The sequence below is a fragment of the Asparagus officinalis genome, chromosome 8 (genome assembly GCF_001876935.1).
Source record: "Asparagus officinalis chromosome 8, Aspof.V1, whole genome shotgun sequence".
Taxonomy (NCBI): domain Eukaryota; kingdom Viridiplantae; phylum Streptophyta; class Magnoliopsida; order Asparagales; family Asparagaceae; genus Asparagus; species Asparagus officinalis.
Genome location: NC_033801.1, coordinates 127,308,578 through 127,334,714, shown reverse-complemented (window position 1 = coordinate 127,334,714; position 26,137 = coordinate 127,308,578). Strand labels below are relative to the sequence as shown.

The following is a 26,137-nucleotide window of genomic DNA, read 5'->3' as shown; positions in this document are numbered from 1 at the left end:
TCCCCCATAAAAATATTTATGCGTGCTCCTAAATTTTACGATTTCTCGTGGATTATAAACTAGCAATCTCGTTTTGGCCAAATCAATTCTTACCTTTTATATGTAAATATTTATGTGAGCTCTCAGATTCACTATTTCTCATGAATTATGACCTACAATTTTGGTCACTTCGGTCAAATCGCAATTTCTCATGGACTATAAACTACAGTTTTGGTTGTATTTGGCCATATTATTTCGTACTTTTCCTCATAGAAATATTTGTGCGAGCTCTCAAATTCCTGATTTCTCATGGTCTTAACCAACAATTTTTGATCTTTTGGCCAAATCACTTCGTGCTCTCCTACATAGAAATATTTATACGAGCTCCCAAATTCACGATTCTCTTGAACTATTACCCACCATTTTGGTCGTTTTTGGCCTAATCACTTGGTTTTCTACATGGAAATATTTATGCGACCTTCCAAATTCATGATGTCTCTTGAACTATAACCCACAAATTTAGTCTTTTTTGGCCAAATTACAATTTCTTGTGGTCTATTCCCACAATTTACGTCGTTTTTGGCAAAATTACTTTTTGCTTTCCCGCATTACAATATTTATGCGAGATCCTAAGTTCATGATTTCTCGTGGGTTGTAAACCACAAATTTGGTTGTTTTAGGCCAAGTCATGATTTTGTGTGGACTTTAATCTATAACTTTTGTTGTTTTTGGTCAAATTGGGTCTTGTTTTCCTGAATAGAAATAATTATGCGTGCTCATAGCGTCACGATTTCACACGGGCTATAACCCATAATTTTGGTTTTGGTGAAATCATAGTTTTTCGTGAATTGTAACCTGTACTTGTCTTTTTTTGCAAAACCAATTCTCTATTTTCCCACATACATATTTATGTAAGCTTCCAAATTCACAAATTCTTGTGGATTATAACCTACAATTTTGATCGTTTTCTGCCAAATCACGATTTCTCATGGACTTTAACCCACATATTATTACTATTATTTCTTGGTTCTCACGTAGAGGTAGTTGTGCGAGCTCTCAAATTCATTATTTCTCGTGGACTTAACTGCTAATTTTAATCTTTTTGGCAAAATCACTTCGTGCTCTTTTCCATAGAAATATTATGCAAGCTCCCAAATGCACGATTTTTTGTTGATTATTACCCGCAAGTTTGTTCGTTTTTGGCCAAATCATTTCTTGGTTTTACGTGTGGAAATATTTATATGAGCTCCTAAGTTCATAATTCTTGTGGACCATAAACCCCAAATTTGGTCTTTTTTGACTAAATCAAGATTTCTTGTGGATTATAAACCCCAATTTTGGTCTTTTTATCAAAAATTATTCCCTTATTTTCCCGCATAGAAATATTTATGCAAGCTCCCTAATTGACTATTTCTCGTGGATTATAACTCACAATTTTGATCATTTTGGCTAAATCACAATTTCTCATGGACTTTAATCCATAATTTTCATTGTTTTTGGCCAAATTATATCTTGCTTTCCTCAAAAATATTTATGCGTGCTCCCAGTTCACGATTTCTCATGGACTATAACATAAAATTTTGGTTGTTTTCTTCCAAATCACGATTTCTCATGGACCATAACCTACCATTTTCTTCGTTTTTGGCCAATCCAATTCTTTTCCACAAATATTTATGCGAGCTCCCAAGTCATGTAGACTATAACCCACAATTTTGGTTGTTTTCGGCCAAATCACTATTTCTCATGAACTATAATCCGCGATTTTGTCCTTGTATGCAATATTATTCATTGCTTTCCCGCATTAAAATATTTGTTCGAGCTCTCATATTTATTATTTCTCGTGAACTATAACCAATAATTTTGGTCTTTCGACCAAGTCGCTTCATGCTCTCCTGCATACAAATATTTATGCGAGCTCCCAAATTTATGATTTCTCGTGGACTCTTAACACACAATTTTGGTTGTTTTTGACCGAATCACTTCATGCTTTTTTGCATTGAAATATTTATGCTAGCTCTCAAATTTGCGATTTCTCGTGAACTGTAAGACAACTTTGGTCGATTTTCAAAAGTATTTCTTGCTTCCTTACATATAAGTGTTTATTTGAGCTCCTAAATTCATGATTTCTCATTGACTATATAACCCACAACTTTTGTTATTTTTGGCCACATCACGCTTTCTTGTGGATTTTCTCCTATAATTTTTGTTGTTTTTGGCCAAATTATATCTTGCTTTCCCACATAGAAAGATTTTTGTGTGTTCCTAAGTTCTCGATTTATCTTGGACTAACCCAAACATTTGGTTTTCATCCGAATAACTATTTCTCGTGGACTATTACCCATAATTTTCATTGTTTGTGGCCAAATTAATTCTTACTTTTCTATATATAAGTATTTATGCCAGCTTCCAAATTCATTATTTCTCGTGGACTAATCCACAATTTTAATCATATTCAGCCAAGTCACGATTTCTTATGGACTATAACCCATAGTCTACAGTTTATATCTATATTATTTCTTGCTTTCCCGTATAGAATATTTGTGCGAGTTCTTAAATTCATTGTTTCTCGTGAACTAAAGTCAACAATTTCGGTCTTTTTGGCCAAATCACTTTGTGCTCTCCTGCGTAGAAAATCTTTTTGCGAAATCCTAAATTCATGATTTCTCGTGGATTATAAACCCTAATTTTTGTCGGTTTTTACCAAATCTTTTTTGCTTTTCTACATGGAAATATTTATGCTAGTTGCCAAATTCGCGATTTCACGTGGACTAAACCGCAATTTTGTCATTCTTGGCTAAATCATGATTTCTCATGTACTGTTGTTTCGGGTCTTTGAATTTATAACAAAAATGGAATTACAAATTCAGAGAATGCAAGAAACAAGAAAATTTTATAGGGTTTGGGTTCTTTTTTGTGTTGATGGAGTGTCGTTTTTGTGCTCCACTGATGATCCAATCAAAACAACGAGTCTTCTTGCTGATTTCAGAGGAATGTCGAAGCTTTAAGTGTCTGATCTCTGATTTATCTCTCTTATGATGATGAAGATGATGAAGCTTAAGATGCGAAAATGAGTAATCTCATCTCCTCTTATAGGCTAAGAGAGAGAGAGAGTGGTCATTAAATGTGGATTAGTGGCCACTAGGAGATAATGCGGTGAGCCGTTTCCAAAAAAATAGCTCTTAGAATAGCTCTGGGCGAAGTTCGCCGATAATGATCATGAGCGAAGCTTGTCCTGGCGAAGTTTGCCTGAATTGCGGGTGACATGGCCCATGCTGGCTATTTGGGCAAAAGCTCATTCTGGATGAACTTTGCTTGAAGCTTCACTTTGACCTGGTCTTCAGAGCGAGTTTTCATGGTGATTTGGGCAAGCTTCGTTGTGACTTGGGCGAGCTTCGCCGTGGCTCCTATTTGGGCCCATCTGAAATGTTGAGCGGATGGACGTTTACTTTTTGAGCTCATGTTAGGCTCAAGTATTAGATTTGTATTATCTGTACTGAGTATTGGTCTAGGGGAGCTAGTTTATTTTGACCATCTACAACTGTAAACCACAATTTTGGTCATTTTATTCAAAAAATATTTCTCTTTTTCGAATAAAGAAATATTTATGTAAACTCCTAAATTCATGATTTCTTGTGGATTATAACCATAGTTTTGGTCGTGCTCTGCCAAATAGCAGTTTTCCGGAGACTTAACTCATAATTTTCATTGTTTTTAGCCAAATTATTTCTTGCTTTCTCGCATAGAAATAATTATGCATGCTTTCAAATTCACGATTTCATGTGGACTATAACCTACAATTTTGGTTGTTTTCAGCTAAATCACGATTACGCATTAACTATAACCCACAATTTTGGTCGTTTTTTGCTAAACCAATTCTTACTTCCTCACGTATAAATAATTATGCTAACTCCTAAACTTACGTCTGGACAACCACAACTTTGTTTATTTTGACCAACTCACAATTTGTCATACCATAAATTTTTTTTCTTCTGTTTTTGGCCATATTATTTTTTGCTTTTTCGCATAGAAATATTTATGCAAGCTCTCAAAATCATGATTTCTCATAACCTATAACCCACAATTTTAGTCGTTTTGGCCAAATCACAATTTCTCATGAACTATACCCACAATTTTCGATCGTTTTTGGCAAAATTATTTCTTGCTTGCATTATTTTAAAAAGCTTCCGTCTAGTCCGCCTAGGCATGCGCCTAGGTCTAGGCGGTACCTAGGCCGTCTAATTAGCGCTTAACGCCTGGGCGGTACCTAGGTTGCCCACCTAGGTTTTGGGAGTGTTTAGGGAGCATTGTCGGCTTACGTGGACTGCATCATTGAGGCCTTAATCGTGATTTTTTGTGTAATAACCTCCACGTCCTCCATCTTCCTCCAAACTCCTTTAACCTCCAAATATGAACACATCCACTGCCTTCTCCAACCTTCAGCAAAACCTCCTCGACCACTGAAATGAAGAAAGAAATCCTCCGAGACACCAGTCCTCTAAGCTATCTATAACATTGACATTTACTATCAATTGTTGTAATTAAAAAATAAAAAAGAAACCCTCCTAGGCTCTAACCGTCGAGTTCAACGCCTTGGCCCCCTTGCGCTTTCTATAGCCTTATCGATTATTATTTTGGCTATTTAGTATTTAAATATGCATGGTTTATTGTGAATCTACGATTGCTATATTTTTTTTCTTTTTTTGGCAAATTTATATGAATTTAATACATATTTTTATCAATTATTATAATTAAATAATTTAAAAAATAGCCAAACGCCTAGGCGTGTAGGCGCTGGCTCAAACACTTAGTCCGCCTAGCGCCTTTTGTAACTGATTGCTTGCCCGCATAGAAATATTTATGCGAACTTTTAAATAGGGCTGGATTGGTAGGTATACCAATTATATTTTCCTAATACCATGTACCAACCAATATATAATTGGTAGGAAAAAGTCACCATTTCTACCAACCAATAATGTTGGTATACCAACTACTTGGTACGGTTGGTACTCGGTTGGTACGGTTGGTAATAGACTTCTATCAAGATATATATGGCCCAAAAATTTAAAGGCCCAGCTCAACAACACTATTACAAAAAGTTAAAAAGATCATAATTCTCCTGCTGCCAAAGTCCAAACCTGTCTTACTAATTGTCTAATTCAGTAATTCATTGTTGCGAAATAAATAAGAAACTAATAACAAATAACAACAAAAATCCAAACTCCAAAGTGTTATACAAATTCAACCAAATTACCGAATACGAAGTCATAAATTGAACATGCCAAAGTCCAAATAGTCAAACTGCCAAAGTACTAACAAATTCATAAAACAATTGAAAAAAAAGAAATGATAGGTCTAAAAGCGGGACATGTTGACATGTTGTAGGCGGTGATAGTGCTAGGCCATAAACCCCGAACGCTTGATGCCTAAGCAGTTGTTTGAACAGAGCTATTGCTACTTGGGCCGCCCCTTACTGCCTCCAAGTTTTGTGTAAAAGCATTCTCTACAACAATAACATAAATACATAATTAAATCCAATAACAAGTCAAAAAACAATATAGCGCAAACTAAAACACCAAGTTTTGTAGCTGAAGTGCATCGTCATCATCCCTACTGCTAATGGCATTACAATTACATATTGTGAGGACCCTAATGTTATGGTTCAAGATCTTGATTTATGTTATAATGGAATTCTAGCCAATCAACTATCTGTATCAACGATATAGGCAAATAGTGTCAAAGTCACAATTAAAACATCATTCCATAGCAAGTTCAATGGTAAATGCCATCCGGTGAATGTCACCTGCGCCTATCTGAAAGGGAAAGCAAAATAGTAAAGCCATCATGTATACAACCATTTATACAATCAAGTAAATAACAGATACGAGTCAACAATTCATTTCACTAAAATCCATTTTCATATATCAAAGAGCACATGCAAAAGATGACAGCTCAATTGTTCCTAATGAACTTTGAAAAGACACGTGTTCTCAGATAATGTTTAGATTAGCAGCAACACTACATGCAAATGATGACAGCTCCATGTATTTTGTTTATTTTCAAAGGTTGTTAATAGCTAAGAATGTACTTTTCCCATATTATCGCATGTTTGTTAGCTATGAATGATATTGTTTATGTATTTTTTTTTATATCAGATAGCTAGACTTCTTTTCTCTACATATATGACCCAGTTCACAAAGTATCAAAGTTTTTCCTTAGTAGATTTCATTTGCTTCTTTATCTCTACCCTCTTTCATTTACATATATCACAGTTAATTCAAAAATAAAAATAAAAATAAACCAAACAACGTAAAGAAAATCAACAATTACAATTACAAGCCCAAGTCAATCCAATTACAAGCAGATGAATAAAATTGACAATGTCGTGGTCCGTGGAAAGAAACTAAAGAAAACCAATATCTCTAAAGAAAACCGAGATCTCTTCTTTTTGTGCTCTCACAGTTTCACCCAAAATTACAAGCCCAAGTCAATATTTACTTATTTAGTCCTTTCACCCAAAAAAATTGCTTGTGGAAACTAAAGGAAACCAGCAGAAGAATAAAATACATATACAGTTGTTTGATGGCGTTTTACATTTCTATAATTTGTTGGTCTTTATATTTTTTTTTCATGAGCAGGTGTGTGAACGAGCTTCGTATCTGTGCAAGTGCGACTGTGCTCCTTGTTCTCTCCATAAACATTCATGAATCCTATTTAATGAAGTAAGGACATGTTTAACAATTCCATGCACCTAAACTAATTTAGTGGAGCAAAAATTGAGTTTAACTATACCGGTGGAGGAGGAGGAGCTCGACGGTGGAGGAGGAGCTCGACGGTTGTCGTGGCGGCGTGGCGCGTTCGGCCGACGGACGAGGGGCGAGCTTGGTGGTGTACGGAACGTCGGTGTCGGGCGGTGATATGGGCTGAAATCGTGGAAGGTGGGAGAGGATTTGAGGAATTTGGGAAGTTTTGGGGAGAGGATTTTTGGGGAGAGAATTGGGGGAAGTTTTGGGGAGGCGAACTGAGACTGAGAGTGGGAGGCTGAGAGAGATTAGGTTAGGGTAAAAAATTGATGGTTGTTGATTTATCTTCCCTAAATCTATGGTTGAGATTTAAGGATATATATATATATATTATATATAATAATTTAATATAATATAAGTTGGTAGGTACGGTATACCATGGTAGAGGAAAATATGTACCACCTACCGTACCATATTTTAAAGCTGGTACGGTATACTGTACCATGTACCATATACCGATTTGATGGTATACCAACGTATTTGGTACGGTTGGTACATGAATTGGTTGGAATGGAATTGTGTACCATTGCCAGCCCTACTTTTAAATTCATGATTTCTAGTGGATTATAACCCACAATTTTAGTTGAAAACAAATCACAATTCATCGTGGATTTTTAATCCATATTTTTTGTTGTTTTTGGCTAAATTATATCTTGCTTTCCCGCATTAAATGTTTATGCGTGCTCCTAAATTCCTCTTGGACTATAACCCACAAGTTTTGTAGTTTTTAGCCAAATCACTATTTTTGTGAATGATACTACCCACATTTTTCGTCGTTATTGGCTAAATCAATTCTTTACTTTTCCACAAAATTTTAAGTGAGCTTCCAAATTCACGATTCTTCGTGGTCTATGACCCATAATTTTGATCATTTTTCCCAAATTATAATTTCTCATGGACCTTGACCCACAATTTGGCAATTTTTGGACATATAAGTTCTTTCTTCCCCGCATAGAAATATTTGTCTGAGCTCTCAAATTCATTGTTTCTCGTGGACTTCACCGATAATTTTAGTCTTTTTGGCCAAATAACTTTGTGCTCTCCTGCATAGGAATAATTATGCGAGCTCCCAAATTCATGATTTTTCGTTGCTTATTACTTACAGTTTTTGTCGTTTTTGGCCAAATCACTTCTTGCCTTTTCGCATAGAGAAATATTTATACGAGCTTCTATTTTCGTGATTTCTCGTGGAGTATAACCGACACTATTGGTCGTTTTTGACAAATTTATTTCTTGCCCTCATATAGAAATATTGATGCGAGCTCCTAAATTCACGATTTCTTGTGGATTCTAGTCCATTATTTTCATTGTTTTTGTCCAAATTATAACTTGCTTTCTCGCATAAAAGTATTTATACGTGCTCCCAAATTCACTATTTGTGTTGGACTATAACCCAAAATTTTAGTTATTTTTATCAAAATCACGACGTTTCATGGACTACAACCCACAATTCTCGTCGTTTTTGGACAATATATTCTTCTTCGACATATAAATATTTATGTAAGCCCCCAAGTTCATGATTTGTCGTGCATTATAACCGACAATTTTATTCTTCTTCTCCCGAAACATGATTTCTCAAGGACTATGGACTATGACCCCCAATTTTGGCCCTTTTGGCAAATATTTATCTGGCTTTCCGACATAGAAATATTTGTGCGAGCTCTCAAATTACTAATTTCTCATAGGCAATACCCGATAATTTTGGTCTTTTTCGCCAAAGCACATTGTTCTCGTCCGCATTGAAATATTTATTTATGCGAGCTCCCAATTTCCTGATTTCTTGTAGACTATAACCCATAATTTTTGTCGTTTTCGGCAAATCACTTTTTGTTTTCTGCATTGACATAATTTTCCTTGTTTTCAGCCAACTCATGATTTCTCAAGGGCTAGGCCACAATTTTTGCCATTTTTGGCCATATTATTTTTTGCTTTTCAACATAGAGATATTTGCGGAAGCACTCAAATTCATGATTTCTCGTGGGCTAAAGCCCACTTTTTTGCCTTTTTGGCCATATTAGTTTTTGCTTTCCAGCGTAGAATATTTGTGCAAGCGCTCAACTTCATGATTACTCGTTGGACTATAACCCACAATTTTAGTCGTTTTTGGCCAATCCACAATTTCTCGTGGACTACACCCACAATTGCTATCAGTTTTTGCAAAATTATTTTTTACTTTCCCACGTAGAAGTATTTATGCAAGCTCCTAAATTTACGATTTCTCGTGGATTATAAACAATTTTGGTCGTTTTCAACCAAATCATGATTTCTTGTGGACTTTAATCCATAATTTTTGTCATTTTTGTTCAAATTATATCTTGCTTTCCCGCACATATATTTATGCCCACTCAAAACTTCACGAAGTCTTGGCCATATCATGATTTTTCGTGTACTATACCCACAAATTTTGTGCTTTTTGACCAAATCACGATTTTTCGTTGACTATAACCTCCAATTTTGGTCTTTTTGGTAGAAGTATGTTTTTTGGTTTTCCACACAGAAAAATTTTTGCTGGCTCCTATATTCATCATTTCTCTTGGATGATAACCCACAATTTTGGTCGTTTTCAGCCAAATCAGGATTTCTTATGAACTTCATCCATTATTTTTGTCGTTCTAAGCCAAATTATATCTTGCTTTCCAGCACACAAAAACATTTATGTGTGCTTCTAAAATTACAATTTCATTTGGACTATAACTCAAAATTTTGATTCTCCAAATCACAATTTCTCGTGTACTTTAACTTGCAATTTTCGTCATTTTTGGCCGCATATATTCTTCTTTTCCAACATACATGTTCATGATTTTTGTGGACTATAAACCATAATTTTTGTCATTTTTGGCTAAATCACATTTCTCATGGACTTCAATCCATAATTTTCTGTCGTTTTGGTCAAATTATATATTGCTTTCATAGAAATATTTTTGCGTGCTCATGACTTCCCGATTTCTCATGGACAATAACCCACGATATTAGTTGCTTTTAGCCAAATCACGATTTTTCGTGTACTATAACCCACAATTTTCATCGTCATCGGCCAAATCAATTCTTTACATTCCCATGTATAAATATTTATTCGAACTTCCAAATTCACGGTACTTGTGGACTAGTCCACAATTTTGATCGTTTTTACCCAAATCACAATTTCTCATGAACTTTAACCCACAATTTGGTAATTTTTAGCCATATTATTTCTTGCTTTCCTGCATAAAAATAATTGTATGAGCTCTCAAATTCACAACTTCTCATGGATAACACCCGACACTTTTGGTCTTTTAGCCAAAGCACTTTGTGCACTTACATAGAAATATTTATGGGAGCTCCTAAGTACATTAACTTATCATGGACTGCCCACACTTTTGGTTGTTTTAGGCGAAATCACTTTTTGTGTTCTGCATTGAAATATTTATGCTAGCTCCCAAATTTACGATTATACGTTGACTATATTCTACACTTTTGGTCGTTTTATACTAAATCAATTTACTTTCTCACATATGAATACTTATGCGAGCTCCCATATTCACTTCACGTTTATTGTAACCCATAATTTTCGTTGCTTTCAGTCAACTTATGATTTCTCGTGGACTATAGCCCACAATTTTTGCCGGCCATACTATTTTTTGCTTTCTAGCCTAGAAATATTTGTGCAAACGCTCAAATTCATGACTTTTCATGGATTATAACCCACAATTTTTGTTGTTTTTGGTCATTATTTATTGCTTTCCATGGTAGAAATATTTGTGCAAATGCTCAAATTCATGAGTTCTTGTGGACTTAACCCACAATATTAGTCGTTTTTGGCCAAATCACAATTTATCGTGGACTATACCCACAATTTCCATTGTATTTTGCAAAAAATTTCTTGTTTTCCCGTATAGAAATATCTATGCAAGCTCCTAAATTCATGATTTCTAGTGGATTATAAACTACAATTTTAGTCGTTTTCGGCCAGATTATGATTTCTTGTCGACTTTAATCAATAATTTCTGTCATTCTTGCTCAAACTATAACCCACAAATTTTGCTTTCTTGCATATAAGTATTTGTGTGCGCTCAAAACTTCATGATTTCTTGTCAACTATAACCCACAATTTTTATTGTTTTTAACCAAATCGTACTTTTTTGTTGACTATAACCCACGATTTTCGTCGTTGTAGGCCAAATCAATTCTTTACTTTATCACATAAATATTTATGTGAGCTTCACGATCTCTCATAGGCTATAACCCATATTTTTTATCGTTTTCGACTGACTCACAATTTCTCATGGACATTAAACGACAATTTTTGTAGTTAGCCATAATATTTTTTACTTTCCTACATAGAAAGATTTGTGTGGGCTCTCAAATTCATTATTTCTCGTGGACCTAACGGACAATTTTAGTCTTTTTGGCTAGATAACTTCATGCTCTCCGGCATAGAAACATTTATGCGAGCTCCAAAATTCACGTTTTGTCCTTGTCTACTTGCACTTTTTGTCGTTTTTGGCCAAATCACTTGTTTTTTGCATGGAGATATTTATGTGAGCTCCTGTGATTTCTCATGGACTATATAACCCACCATTTTGGTCGTTTTGACCAAATCACGAGTGTTCATGGGCTATGACCTCCTATTTTGGTTGTTTTTGGCAAAAGTAGTTTATTTTGTTTTTCCGCATAGAAATATTTATGAGAGCTCCTAAATTCATGATTTCTCATGGATTATTATCCACAATTTTGGTTGTTTTAGGCCAAATCATGATTTCTTGTGGATTTAAAATCCGTTATTTACGTCATTTTTGGCCAAATTATATCTTGCTTTCTTGCATAGAAATATTTATGTGTGCCTTCAAATTCATGATGTCTTTTTGACTAACCCAAAATTTTAGTTGTTTTCATCCAAATCACTATTTCTCGTGGACTATAATCCACAATTTTTATTGTTTTTGGCCAAATATATTCTTATTTTCCAACATACCAATTCACATTTTTTTGGACTATAAACCGTAATTTTTGTCATTTTCGGCTAAATCACGATTTTTCATGGACTTTAATCTATAATTTTCATCGTTTTTGGTCAAATTATATATTGCTTCCCAACGGAGGAATATTTATGTGTTCTCATTAACTTCAAGATTTCTCGTGGATTGTATAACCTACTAATTTTGTTGTTTTTAGCCACCAAATCAATTCTTTACTTTCCCATCTATACATACTTATCTGAACTTCCAGCTTCACATTTTTTGTGGACTATTTAACCCACAATTTTAATCATTATCAGCTAAATCACAATTTCTCTTGAACTTTTACCCACAATTTGGTAGTTTTTGGCTGTATATTATATCTTGAATTCCCGTGTAAAAATATTTGTGTGAGCTCTCAAATTAACAATTTATGATTTCTAGTGAACTGTTGTTTTTTACCAAATCACTTTTTGCTTTTCTAAATTGAAATATTTGTGCTAGTTCCAAAATTCACAATTTCTCATGAATTGTAACCCACAAATTTTGGTCATTTTTTGTAATAGTATTTCTTGCTTTCCCACACAAAAATATTTATGTGAGCTCCTGAGTTCATGATTTCTTGTTGACTTATAACCCACGACTTTTGTCATTTTCGGCCAAATCACGATTTCTTGTGGATTTTATCCCATAATTTTCGTTGTTTTTTTGCCAATTTTTATCTTGCTTTCCTACAAATTTTTTAGTGCTCCCAAGTTCCTTATTTCTCTTGGACTATAACCCAAAATTTTGGTTGTTTTCATCAAAATCGCAGTTTCTGATGGATTATAACAAACAATTTTCGTTTTTTAGCCAAATCAATTCCACAATTTTCGCCTTTTTTAGCCAAATCAATTCTTTTCCACATTTACGTATTTATGCAAGCTTCTAAAGTCACGATTTCTCATGGACTTAACCACAAATTTGGTTGTTTTTAGCAAAATCAAGATTTCTCATGGACTATGTAATCTACAATGTTTGCAGTTTTTGGTCATGTTATTTCTTCCTTTCCCGCATAAAATTTTTTGCGCGAGCTCTCAAATTTAGTATTTCTCCAAAACTATAATCGACCATTTTGATCTTTTTTGGCCACATCACTTCGTGCTCTCCTGCATAGAAAATATTTTTGGGAAAACCTAAATTCATGATTTCTCGTGGATTTTATAACCCACAATTTTTATCGTTTTTGGCCAAATCACTGCATGCTTTTCTACATGAAAATATTTATGCTAGCCGCCAAATTCACGATTTCTCGTGGACTTGTCATTTTTTGCTAAATCATGATTTCTCATATATTGTAACCAACAATTTTGGTCATTTTAGGCAAAAATTATTTCTTTCTTTTTTGATGCAATCTCCTAAATTTGCGATTTCTTATGGATTATATAACCCACAGCTTTGATCGTGTTGAGCCAAACAATGATTTTTTTTGTAGATTTCAGCTCATAATTTTCATCATTTTTCGCCAAATTATTTCTAGCTTTTTCGCATAGAAATATTCATGCATGCTTCCAAATTCAAGATATCTCGCGGACTGTAACCTGCAATTTTGATTGTTTTTAGTCAAATCACGATTATCCGTTGAATATAAAAAATTCACAATTTTTGGTCAATTTTGTTTGAACCATTTCTTACTTTCTCACATATAAATATTTCTCACATATAAATACTTATGCGAGCTCCTAAGTTCACTATTTCTCGTGGACTGTAATCCGTAATTTTGTTTGTTTTTGACCAATCCACGATTTTTTATGGACTAACCATAATTTTTTTTTCTTTTGGCCATATTATTTTTTGCTTTCTCATGTAGAAATATTTGTTCAAGCACCAAGTTTATGATGTCTCATGGCTATAAACCAAAATGTTAGTGGGTTTTGCTAAATCACAATTTCTCGTGGACCATAACTATAATTTTCGTCATTTTTGGCGAAATTATTTCTTGCCTTCCTGCATAGATATATCTATGCGAGCTCTTACATGCATGATTTCTCGTGGATTATAACTTTAAAATTTGGTCGTTTCAGCCAATTAACAATTTGTCGTGGACTTTGATCCATAATTTTCGTTGTTTTTGGCCAAATTATATATTGCTTTCCCGCATAGAAATATTTACGTATACTCCGAATTCTCGTTTTCTCTTGGAGTATAACCCACAATTTTTGTTGTTTTTAGCCAAATCACAACTTTCTGTGAACTATTACCCATAATATTCGTCGTCGTTGGCCAAATCAATTCTTTTCTTTCCCACATAAATATTTATATGTGAGCTTCCAAATTTACGATTTCTCGTGGACTATAACCTATAATTTTGATCATTTCAGGACGAATTATAATTTTTCATGGACTTTAACGCGCAAGTTTGGCAGTACTTGGCCATGTTATTTCTTGCTTTCCCGCATAGAAATATTTGTTTGAGCTGTCAAATTCATTTCTCATGGATTTCATCGACAAAGTTAGCCTTTTTGGCCAAATAACTTCGTGCTCTAGCATAGAAATATTTATGCGAGCTCTCAAATTTATGATTTCTTGTGGATTAGTACATGCAATTTTGATCGTGTTTGGCCAAATCACTTCTTGCTTTTTGGCGTAGAAATATTTATGCAAGCTCCCTAATTCATGATTTCTCGTGGACTCTTAACCTACAAATATTGTTCATTCTTGGCAAAATTATTTCTTGCTTTCCCGCGAAGAATATTTATGCGAGCTCCTAAATTCACGTTTTCTCGTGGATTATAACCCACAATTTTGGTCGTTTTTTGCCAAATCATGATTTCTCGTGGACTTTAATCTATTACTTTCATTGTTTTTAGCCAAATTATATATTGTTTTACCGCATAAAAATATTTATGTGTGCTCCCAAATCCACGATTTCTCTTGGACTATAGTCCAAAATTTTGGTGTTCATCCCAATCATAATTTCTTGTGGACTATAACCCATAATTTTTGTCGTTTTTGGCCATATATATTCTTACTTTCCAACATATAAATATTTATGTGAGCTTTGTGTGCACTATAACTGAAGGCTTTATTGTTATCAGCCAAATCACAATTTCTCATGGTCTTATACCCCAATTTTTGTCCCTTTTTGACGATATTTATTCTTGCTTATCTGCACAGAAATATTTGTGCGAGCTTTCAAATTCACGATTTCTCGTGGACAATACCCGATAATTTTGGTCTTTTTTAGCCAAATCACTTTTTCTCTGGAAATGTTTATGTGAGCTCCCAGTTTTCTAATTTCTCATGGATTATAAGCCATGATTTTTATTGTTTTTGGCCTAATCACTTTTTGTTTTTTGCATTGGCATAATTTTTGTTGTTTTCTTCCAAATCACGTTTTCTCATGGACTATAAATCATAATTTTTGCCCTTTTTGGCCATATTATTTTTTTGCTTTCCAGCGTAGTGAGATTTGTGCAAGCGCTCAGATTTATGATTTCTCGTGAACTAAAACCATAATTTTTGCCTTTCTGGCCATATTAGTTTTTGCTTTTCCATGTAGAAATATTTGTGCAAGTGCTCAAATATTTCTAGTGGACTATAACGTACAATTTGGTCGTTTTCAACCAAATCACGATTTATCGTGGACTTTGATCTATAATTTTGGTCATGCTTGCTCAAATTATCTCTTGCTTTCCTGCATAGATATATTTATGCGTGCTCAAAGCTTCACGAATTCTCGTGGACTATAACCCACTATTTTGATTGTTTTTAGCCCAAGCACGATTTTTCGTTTACTACAATCTACAATTTTGGTCATTTTTTACCAGTTCACAATTTATTCTGGACTAGAACCTTCAAGTTTGGTCATTTTTAGCAAAAGTGTTTTTTTTGCTTTTCAGCACAGAAATATCTTGAGGAGAATAATGAAAGATACTCCTCAAACTCGTACTCGACCGCTGAATCAAACGAGATTTTGATCTGTTGCGGCACTCCGGTCTCGGCAGCGAGACTGTTGTCTCCCACAATGGTCGTCAGCGTGTTTGCGTCGAACATCAATTTCTTTGCAGCTTCCATTACAATGTTTATCATCTTACAACGTAATCACAAGAGTGAGCCTTTTTATAAGACTTCTCTTTACAAAAGAAACAAAAAGAGGATCTCTTAGAAACACACGCACAGATTGTTTATCAATCGCTGCTTGCGTGGGATCTTTGCCCATGTCGGGGACTCGTTAGCCCGTGGACAACCGATTCACAGATCCGGGTTGATCGTGAAGAAGGTTCGGTGTTCTTGTTTCAACTGGGAAATAAGAACAGAAGTAAATATCTCAGTGATGTGAAATAAATATTGTTCTCGAGATCAAAGCGATGTTTGATCTCAAGGCGTGAAAGCCTGCAGATCTCTTAGAATCTATTTCTTTATGCACGAAGTTCGCCAAGATCTCGCCTTTCTCTCTGAAATTCGTGGGTCTCTGCTCTCAATTCGTCAGTCTCTCCTCAGCCCGCTCAACCCTCCTGCATAAGGATGCCAGGGGGATATTTATAGGCCTCGGAAGTCGTGTTTGAAGATAAGAATTCATAACCGATCATGATTTGGTTGATTTTTAGTTTGCAACGACTTTCCCGTGTTTAAGGATGTTCCCAAGGCAGTTATGGAGCTGGTAGACCACACGAAACCCGACGAAAACATCGAAAAACGCATCGTCGGCTTTTTGGTGTCACACTTCCGAGACACCTTGTGGTGTCCCAGAATCGAAACAGCAATTCGAGTCTTGCCGTTTCGTCGCTTCATCGTTTCGTTGCTTAGTCTTTTCGTCGCTTCGTCTTTATATCGGATGATGCTCTCTGACTTATATAACAACGTTCTTCGTCTTCTCTTCACCTCGAGTTGTGTTCGGAAACCTATAGGCAATTTTTTACGCCTACATTTATATGCCCACAATTTCAATCATTTTTTGCAAAAAATTATTTCTTGCTTTTCTACATAGAAATATTTATGTGAGCTCTTAAATTCACTATTTCTCGCGGATTATTAACCACAAATTTGGTAGTTTTCGACCAAATCACAATTTCACATGGACTTTAATCCATAATTTCTGTTATTCTTGCTCAAATTATATCTTGCTTTCCTACATAGGAATATTTATGTGTGCTAAAAACTTCACTGTTTTTTGTGGACCGTAACCCACAATTTGGGTTGTTTTTGGCCAAATCACATATTTCGTGGACTATATAACCCACATTTTTTATCATTTTCAGCCAACTCACAATTTCTCGTGGACTTTAAACCCACAAATTTTGCAGTTTTTTTTGCCATTTTATTTCTTGCTTTCCTCAATTTCATTATTTCTTGTGGACTTAACCGACAATTTTATTATTTTCAGCCAAATGAGTTGCGCTCTCTCGCATAGAGATATATATATGAGCCTCCAAATTCACGTTTTTTAGTTCACAATTACCTGCAATTTCAATCATTTTTTACCAAATCACATTCTTGCTTTTTTGCATGGAAATATTATGCGGGTTTCCAAATTCGTGATTTCTCGTTGAGTATAACCCACAACTTTGGTCATTTTTACCGAATCACGATTTTTCTTGGGACTATATCCACTAATTTTGGTTATTTTTTGCAAAATTATTTCTTGCTATCCGGTATAGAAATATTTATGCGAGCTACTAAATTCACGATTTCTCGTGTATTATAATCCACAATTTTCATCTTTTTTGGCCAAATCAAATCCGAATTTTCCACATGGATATTTATGTCCAATCATGATTTCTCGTGGACTTCAATCCATTATTTTCATTGTTTTTGGCCTAATTGTATCTTGCTTTCCTGCATAGAAATATTTATGTATGCTTCCAAATTCATGATTTCTTTTGGACTATTACCCAAAATTTTGGTCGTTGTCATCTTTCTCATGGATTTTAATCCATTATTTTAGTTGTTTTTGGGAAAATTATATCTTGCTTTGCATAGAAATATTTGTGTGCTCCCAAATTCATGATTTCTCTTGGATTATAACACAAAAATTTGGTTGTTTTCATCCAACTCACAATTTCCCATGAACTATTACCGAAATTTTTCCTTTTTTTTGGCTAAATCAATTTCTACTTTTAACACGAATATTTATGCGAGCTTTCAAATTCACGATTTCTCGTGGACTATAACCCATAATTTTGTCGTTTTTGGCCAAATCACGATATCTCATGGACTATATAACCCTCAACTTTTGTCATTTTTGTTAATATTATGTCTTGCTTTCCCACAGAGAAATATTTATGCAACGTCTCAAATTCACGATTTTTGTGGGCTGTAACCGACAATTTTGGTCTTTTTGGCCAAATCACTTGCTCTCTTGTAGATAAATATTTTATGCGAGCTCCCAAATTCATGATTTCTCGTGGACTATAACTCACATTTTTTGTTGTTTTTGGCCAAGTAACTTCTTCTTTTTCGCATGGAAATATTTATGCTAGCCATCAAATTTGCGATTTCTCGTGGACTATAACCCACATTTTTTGTTGTTTTTGGCCAAGTAACTTCTTCTTTTTCGCATGGAAATATTTATGCTAGCCATCAAATTTGCGATTTCTCGTGGACTATAACCCACAATATTGATCTTTTTTGGCTAAATCACAATTTCTCGTGGACTGTAACACTTATTTTTGGTCATTTGTGGCAAATTTATTTCTTGCTTTTCAAATAGAAATATTTATGCAAGCACCTAAATTCAAGTTTTTTCATGGATTATAGCCCACAGTTCTGGTCGTGTTTGACCAAATTACAATTTCTTGTGGACTATAACCCAAAAATTTGGCCGCTTTTGGCAATATTTTTTTCCTTGCTTTCTTGTATAGAATTTTTTTTTCCTCATGGACTATAATCCAAAATTTTGGTTGTTTTCAGCTAAATCATGATTTCTCGTGGACTGTTACTCACAACTTTGGTTGTTTTTGGCAATATTATTTCTTGCTTTCCTACAGAGAAATATTTATGTGAACTTTTAAATTCATGATTTCTCATGGTCTATAACCGACAATTTTGGTTTTTTCTGGCCAAATCACTTTGAGCTCTCATGTGGATTAATATTTATGTGAGTCCCAAAATTCATGATTGCTCCTGGGCTATAACTCATATTTTTTTGTCATTTTTGGCTGAGTCGCTTCTTATTCACATTGAAACATTTATGCTAGCTCCTAAATTTGCAATTTCTCGTGGATTATGACCCACAATTTTGGTCCTTTTTGGCTAAAGCAAGATGTCTCGTAGACTGTAACCCTCAATTTTGGTCAATTTTTGGCAAAATTATTTCTTGCTTTTTCGAATAGAATCATTTATGCAAGCTCCTAAATTCATGATTTCTCGTGGATTATAACCCACAGTTTTTGGTTGTGTTTAGCTAAATCACGATTTCTCGTGGACTTTTAACTCATAATTTTCGTCGTTTTTCACCAAGTTATGTCATGCTTTCACACCGAAATATTTATGCATAATCCTAAATTTATGATGTATCACGGAATATGACCCAAAATTTTGGTTGTTTTCAGCGAAATCATGATTTCTTGTGGACTATAACCCACAAAATTTGTCATTTTTGGCAATATTATTCTTGCTTTCTCATGAAGACATTTTTTTCGAGCTCTCAGATTCATGATTTTTCACAGATAGTAACATGCAATTTTGGTCTTTCTAGCCAAATCACTTTTGTGTTGTCCTGCGTAGAAATGTTTATTCGAGCTCTTAAATTGCACGATACTTCGTGGATTGGAACTTAATTTTTTATAGTTAAATCATAATTTCTAGAGTACTATTACCAAAAAAAATTCCTCATTTTTGGCTAAATCAATTCCTACTTTCCCACAAACAAATATATATGCATGCTTCCAGATTCACGATTTCTCGTGGACTATAACCCACAATTTTCTTCTTTAGCCGCATCACAATTTCTCATAACCAATAAATTTGGTAGTTTTTTGCCATAATATTTATTGTTTTCCCGCAAGAAATATTCGTTTGAACTTTCGAATTCGTTATTTCTCGTGCACTTAACCCACAATATTTAGTCTTTTAGGCCAAATTACTTTGCACTCTTCCGCATAGAAATATTTATGCGAGCTCCCAAATTCACGATTTATTGTTGACTGTTAACCGCAAATTTGGTTGTTTTTGGTCAAACCACTTCTTGCTTTTTCGCATGGAAATATAATGCTAACCGCCAAATTTGCTATTCTCGTGGACTATCCCACAATTTTGGTCATTTTTGGCAAAGTTATTTTTTGCTTTCCGGAGTAAAAATATTTATACAAGCTCCTATGTTTACAATTTCTCGTGGATTATAACTCACGACTTTGGTAGTTTCAGCTAAATTACAATTTCTCGTAGGTTTTAACTCATAATTTTCTTCGTTTTGGGTCAAAATATATCTTGCTTTCTCGCATAGAAATATTTATGCATGCTTCCAAATTCATGATTTCTCGTTGACTATAATCCACAATTGTGGTGGTTTTTAGCTAAATCATGATTTCTTGTGGAATACATAACCCACAATTTTCGTCATTTTTGGCCAAACAAATTCTTACTTCCCACATATAAATACTTATGCAAGCTTCCAAATTCGCGATTTCTCATGGACTATAACCCACAATTTTGCTCAGTTTTTGTCAATCACTTCTTGCTTTACTGCTTGAAAAATTATTGTTCAAATATTATTGCGACCTCTCAAATTCATGATTTCTCATGGACTATAACCCACAATTTTGGGCATTTACAGCAAAATTCCCAAATTTTGTTGACTGTAACCTCAATTTTCATTGTTTTTAGCCAAATCACATTTTACTTTCCCACATTGAATAATTTATGTGTGCTTCTAAATTCATGATTTCGCGTGGATTAAAACCTACAATTTTGAAACTTTTCAGTCAAATCCCGATGTCCCGTGGACTATCACCTACCATTTTGGTCATTTTTGTCCAAACTATTTCTTACTTTTCCGCTTAGGATTATTTATGCGAGCTCCCAAATTCACGATTTCCCATGGGCTATAACCTTCAATTTTGGTCGTTTTTCACCATATTATTTCTTGCTTTCCTCCATAGAAATATTTATGCGAGCTCTTAAATTCACGAACCCACAATTCTGGTCGTTTTCAATCAAATCATGATTTCTCATAAACTATAACCCACCATTTTGTCGATTTTTGCCAAATATTTTTTGCTTTCTCTCATAGAAATATTTATGTGAGCTTCCAAGTTAACTCTTTCTCATGGACTATAACCCCTCAATTTTGGTCATTTCCAGCTAAATCACGATTATTGTGGATTGTAGCTCACAATTTTTATGCTTTTATAACCAAATCACTTACTCTCACAATTTTCATGTTTTTTTGACCAAATCACTTACTCCGCCATAATATATGTGTGATACCTGGATGTTATGGGAATGATGGATGGAAGGGAAATATGAGGAAATGAGGATAGGATGACGATCACTCTAAGGATACAGAAACACCACCTTGGAATAAACGACAGTAATCAGGGTTAGCATACTGCTCTAGAGATGCAGATTCACCAATACAGAAAAATTCGATAGTCACCACTCCTTGGAGATACAGATAACTCATTCTGCTTTGAGAAGAGAATAAAAATGAGATGTGTTAAAATGAACATTTAATGGAAGCACAAAAGTATGATGCTAATAACTATGCACTTCTTGTAATTAGGTGAAACTATCGTGTGAAATATAGTAAATTAGTAGTATTCAATAATTCTTCTTACGGCACATAGCTATATTTTCTTTTATCAAGTACTTTACTGAAACACTGAGGTTAACTTTTACAACTTTCACCAAACCAATGACTTTGCATCCGCGTTTCCAAATTATCAGGTTCGTCGAATACAGAGCCTCGAGGACAAGCTTGACGCCCTGAAGGCAAGAAACTCCAATCCGAACAGCAACAACGGCAAATCCGTATCTGTGACGACCCAATGGCAGACTTTCGAGTCTGGGATGGGGAGCCTCAGGGCTCCTCCGCCCATGGCATCATCTACTCAAGCAACTAATGACTGGGAACAGTTCGACTGAAGCCTGTGTCTAAATTATCAAGAATAAGTTTTTATCCTTTTGGTCTGCGAGATTTCTTGCTTCACTGTTTTCAACAGAGCTCCTTACAAAGAAAACAGGATTGGCTTACTCATACAAATTGTTGTGATTATGAATTTCCTCTCTCTATATATATTGTATGTATTCATCAGTTTGGACAATAGTTTCCGTGTTTTCTGTATCTGGACATGTTTTCTTCTGAGTTAAGTTAGTTAATCTTCCACTTCACTGTTTTCATAAGTTCTGCTAAAAGTTTGTTGAGGATAATACTGTTCTAAATAGCTGCAGCAAATAATTTGATACGTGCCAGAGCACCTAATATGAAACCTGAGTTGCTTAAGTCCGCAGCACAAGAGATTCAAATGGTTTTCAGTATCTTTTGTTCCCACTTTAAGATTTGTAAGTGGTTATATCACTGAATATTACCTTTATAAGATTATCAGTATAATTTTTTTTTGCCAGAATAAAAATTACCATATAAAAGGCAAACAGGGCAAATGAATGCAACTCACAGGTTTTTATTGGATTAGGATCCCTATTGTGGATAAGCTTCTTTCAGCAACCTAAAATTATTATTTTTCACTCATCATACCATTGAGACAATTGTTGCCATAATAATGTAACCAAGACCAATTCCAAACGTAAAACAGAGCAACAGCGGAATAATGTAATGTCATATGAGCAAACAAAATTTCGATCTTCACAGCAGCAAGAAAATAAATAAGCGTACCACCAAAATTAACTCAGCTGAGTAATTCTCAGTCAATTTTACATATAAAAGGTGGTTACGAATCATAACTTCAACCAATCGCAACATAACATTTTGATCAGCCACAAACACAAAAACTGCTGAAAAATCTAACATGGAAAAGTTGATGGCATCTATGAGGATTCAATATCTGAAAGATCCAACCCTTCTCTGAAGACTTCAAAATCATCAGGGCTCCAACGACAAACAAGGTGGAGCTTGAAGGTAGCCATCTTGATTCCAAGTAATCTCTGCAAACATGAAAAGGAACCTTTTCATTGCAAGAGTCATTAAGTAGTTTGTTCTATGCAAATTTAAGCCAAGTGGCTTGACGTGTTCGATGAATGATGAACTAGGACTAGAAGTTCATAAGCTCAGTGAAAAAAAGTGATTCTTCAATTACAGTACAACTTGTAATGGATTATACTTTCTCATCAGATCATGCGCAAAGAAACAAAAGACGGCATTTAACTAATATTGTAAGAATATTTAGCTATAACTTTTACCTATGGCAAGATAAGGATCCGAACAACTAGATAGGGGTAAGCAATGAGGATAGAATGCACACAAATGAAGCATATTTTTGAGAATAACCATTTAATTGTTCAAAAGTAGAACTATTAAAATATCAAATTTGCAAGAGAGATGATGAAACAAAACATTTTTCCGAAAACTTATGATATTCTAAGAAAATTACCCTGAAGAACTCTCAATCAAGAAAAGATAATATCACAGATTTACCCTTTTCTGTTTTCCTTGATAGACAATGTATAACATCCAACTACAACCTTGAAAATAGTTTATTTCATGATTATGAGTGTTAGGGAAGGCTTACTTTTTGAAGCTTCTAAGTTATGCCAGCTTTTAGTGGCTTTTGGCTTTTATGACAAAATATCATAAAAATTGTTTGGGTAGTATAGTAATTTGTTTGGTCAAACCTAACTTAGTTAGGTGAGTTTATAAGTTAGTTTTTTAAAAGCTGAGGTATATCGACATTTTAAAACGTGACTTATAAGCTAACTTATTTTGTATTTTACCAAATAGGTAGAAATGAAAAAGCTAGCTTAAAAGCTAGTTTGACCAAGAAATAAGCCTCCCCAAACACCCTCTATATCAATACATACATACCAGTATACGAGATGCTTCTGGAGATATAGGGTTTCCTTCTTCACAAACTACAAAGTCTGAAACCAACTCTACAACACCTGCATTTTGAATAGATAGGAAAGAAAATAATTTCATATGTTTATCTACTTTCCGGTAAAAGTATAGTGTAAATGATTTCAATGAGAACTATAAAATAAGAGAAACCAAAAACCTTTGTTCAAGCGAACAGGCATTCCCTGTTTCCGAAGAAATGGCTCCATTTCATGTGTGAACTGTTCCAAAGGACCCTCCTTTAACTCTACCTGTAACAACCAAACACAAGGATATGTAGCACTCAAGTACACAAAATGAGCGCAATAACTCTGCAGAAAAGACTTCTAAATTGTTTCTGCATAATGATGAGGCTTCATTATAAATGCATTCTTTTTAGTAATTTCATGCTCCGCCAAATGAATCAAAATCCAAATAAGAGAGATTAAGAATGAAAGCTTAAATTCTGGAAAATTCTTGCGCTCGGAAGGTTGAGACAGACATGAGGTATCACATGGAATCAAATTATAGACAATAGAACCGAAATGACGAATTGGCCTTTCTTTCTTTTCACACATGCATTTATTTATTAGTGAAACAACAAAACTCCAGGTTGCTATAAAAGCATGGCAAACTAAAGTATGGATCAAGTTACTGGAAAGTCATGCTCTTCAAATTATAAAAGTAATACAAATAATAAAAACTTATAAAAGTTCCAATTTCTATATGTACCTTTTCTGTTGCAGTGCTTCCTGTTCTTGCAAAGTCATGCTCTTCAAATTTTTCAAAAACCCTGCAAAAAAAATTGAAAGATAAACAACTATGAAAAGCATGTTTAAAATCATAATCACAGAAGCTCCATAATAGTTGCACTTGGGTATATAACTTATAAAGTAAAAAACAGATGCAATCGGGACTGATGGAAGATTAACAGGGAAGGAAAATAATTAGCCACTAAACAAAGAATGTTTCTTTCTAGTCTGCCACGAAGAAAATTCAGAATTGCTTTCTAGAAATTTAACCCTAAAGCAAACCCAAAACGTATTAATCCCAATGAAGGATGTCTCATCTTGATGAAGCATTCATTTCAATATACTTAATCACACCCTAAAATTTCTTAATATCTCTCATCTACCTACAGTAGTTTACGCCTCCTTATCCTCAAGTAATGCAACTTGCAACTATAAATGCACTTGTCCCTATCTCATTCAAAGCTAGACTAATTGGAACGCACGTAAGATTTTCATGCGTACTCATGTTTACCACTGCCTATATCTTCCTCGGCGAATAGTGAATACAATAAGCTCATCCACAAAGTTATGCAAGTGGGGTGAACTCCATGCTAGGGGAACTGGAGAAGAAGCCCCCATAAAATTAGTCCCTAGTAGAGCGTACACTTGAACTTCAAAGAACCGTGTGGATATTGCTCAACTGATAGCATCTATGAGTCAACTCATACCCATTAATTTTGAAAACAAAAATTCAGAGTAGTCTATGATACAGATAGTCAAACTAATCAAAAATTTCTCTTTATCCACCCTCATTTACATGGCAACACACTTTCACATTATTACTACTTTTCTTTTCTCACAAGCAGGGAACACAAAGTTATTAAGAAACCAAGTTACAAGTACCTCTGAACCTCCTCCCTGTCCAAATTGGTGAAGAAAAGACCCGAATCACCTCGCAAAAACTGAAACCAATGCCAAATTAGCACAGACACAACTAAAATACAATACCACTAGCAAATAAATGATCAAAAGATTTACTTTAGCAAGCTTATGACAGCCCGGCTTGACTTCATCGCCCACAGACCGACCCAACGAGATCTGCATAACCTTATTCGACCCAAGAAAAAACCTGCCAAAATATTCAATTTTGATTCAGACCCATTATCAATAGCATCAAAATCAGACAAAAAACATCAAAAATTTCTCCACAGCAACCTGCTACTAGACTTGAGCTGCTCTCTAAACTCCTTAAACTTTTGATTCCTCATGTTCTCGAAAGTGAAAACATATGCAGAGCTGTAATCATGCACTGCTTGTTTGATCGCGCCCAAGATTGCTTCTTTATGTCCTCTTCCCTTCTTCTTGGTCTTGGAGAGCGTAACTGAGAAATCAAAATTATTCGATCAAAACACGAAAAGGAATGGTTTGGGGATTGTAGAAATCAATGAGCGGTGAGAAATTTACCAGTTCTGTTGCGTTTGGATTTGGGCATCTTTGATTGGTTAAGGGTTTGTAGCTGAGGTGGGCGTCGTCGCGGGTAGGGAGGACTTGGGAGTTCGGCTGCCTCAGATCTACGGTTTATGAGATGGTCGTCGACAGATGGGGACTTCGGCTGCCTCAGATCAGATCTAGGGTTTATGAGATGGGTCACTTGGGGAGTTAAAAAGCTACTTATATTGGGCCACGAGTTGTTGGGAATAAATCTGAACCGTTCATTGATGATCC

The 26,137-nt window shown here is 34.7% G+C and overlaps 2 protein-coding genes and 1 long non-coding RNA gene across 3 annotated transcripts in view; 1 reads left to right on the top strand and 2 right to left on the bottom strand.

Moving 5' to 3' along the window:
• The window catches only part of LOC109822104 (BAG family molecular chaperone regulator 4), a 28,024-nt gene extending 6,000 nt beyond the window's left edge, over positions 1 to 22,024 (top strand). Inside the window, exon 4 of the mRNA XM_020388271.1 lies at positions 21,581 to 22,024. Within this exon, the coding sequence (XP_020243860.1) occupies positions 21,581 to 21,778 (198 nt within the window). The 3' untranslated portion in view covers positions 21,779 to 22,024. The remainder of the gene's footprint in view (positions 1 to 21,580) is intronic.
• LOC109822105 lies at positions 5,173 to 6,809 on the bottom strand. The gene is made up of 2 exons (XR_002242029.1): positions 6,769 to 6,809; positions 5,173 to 5,479 (listed from the first exon to the last, which is right to left on the bottom strand). It is a non-coding gene; the product is annotated as an uncharacterized LOC109822105 (long non-coding RNA).
• LOC109820360 (mRNA turnover protein 4 homolog) lies at positions 22,454 to 26,065 on the bottom strand. The gene is made up of 8 exons (XM_020386486.1): positions 25,877 to 26,065; positions 25,628 to 25,793; positions 25,451 to 25,541; positions 25,316 to 25,374; positions 24,414 to 24,474; positions 23,863 to 23,953; positions 23,673 to 23,749; positions 22,454 to 22,795 (listed from the first exon to the last, which is right to left on the bottom strand). Exons 1-8 carry the CDS (start codon positions 25,902 to 25,904, stop codon positions 22,679 to 22,681), a joined length of 690 nt encoding a protein of 229 aa, XP_020242075.1. The 5' UTR covers positions 25,905 to 26,065; the 3' UTR covers positions 22,454 to 22,678.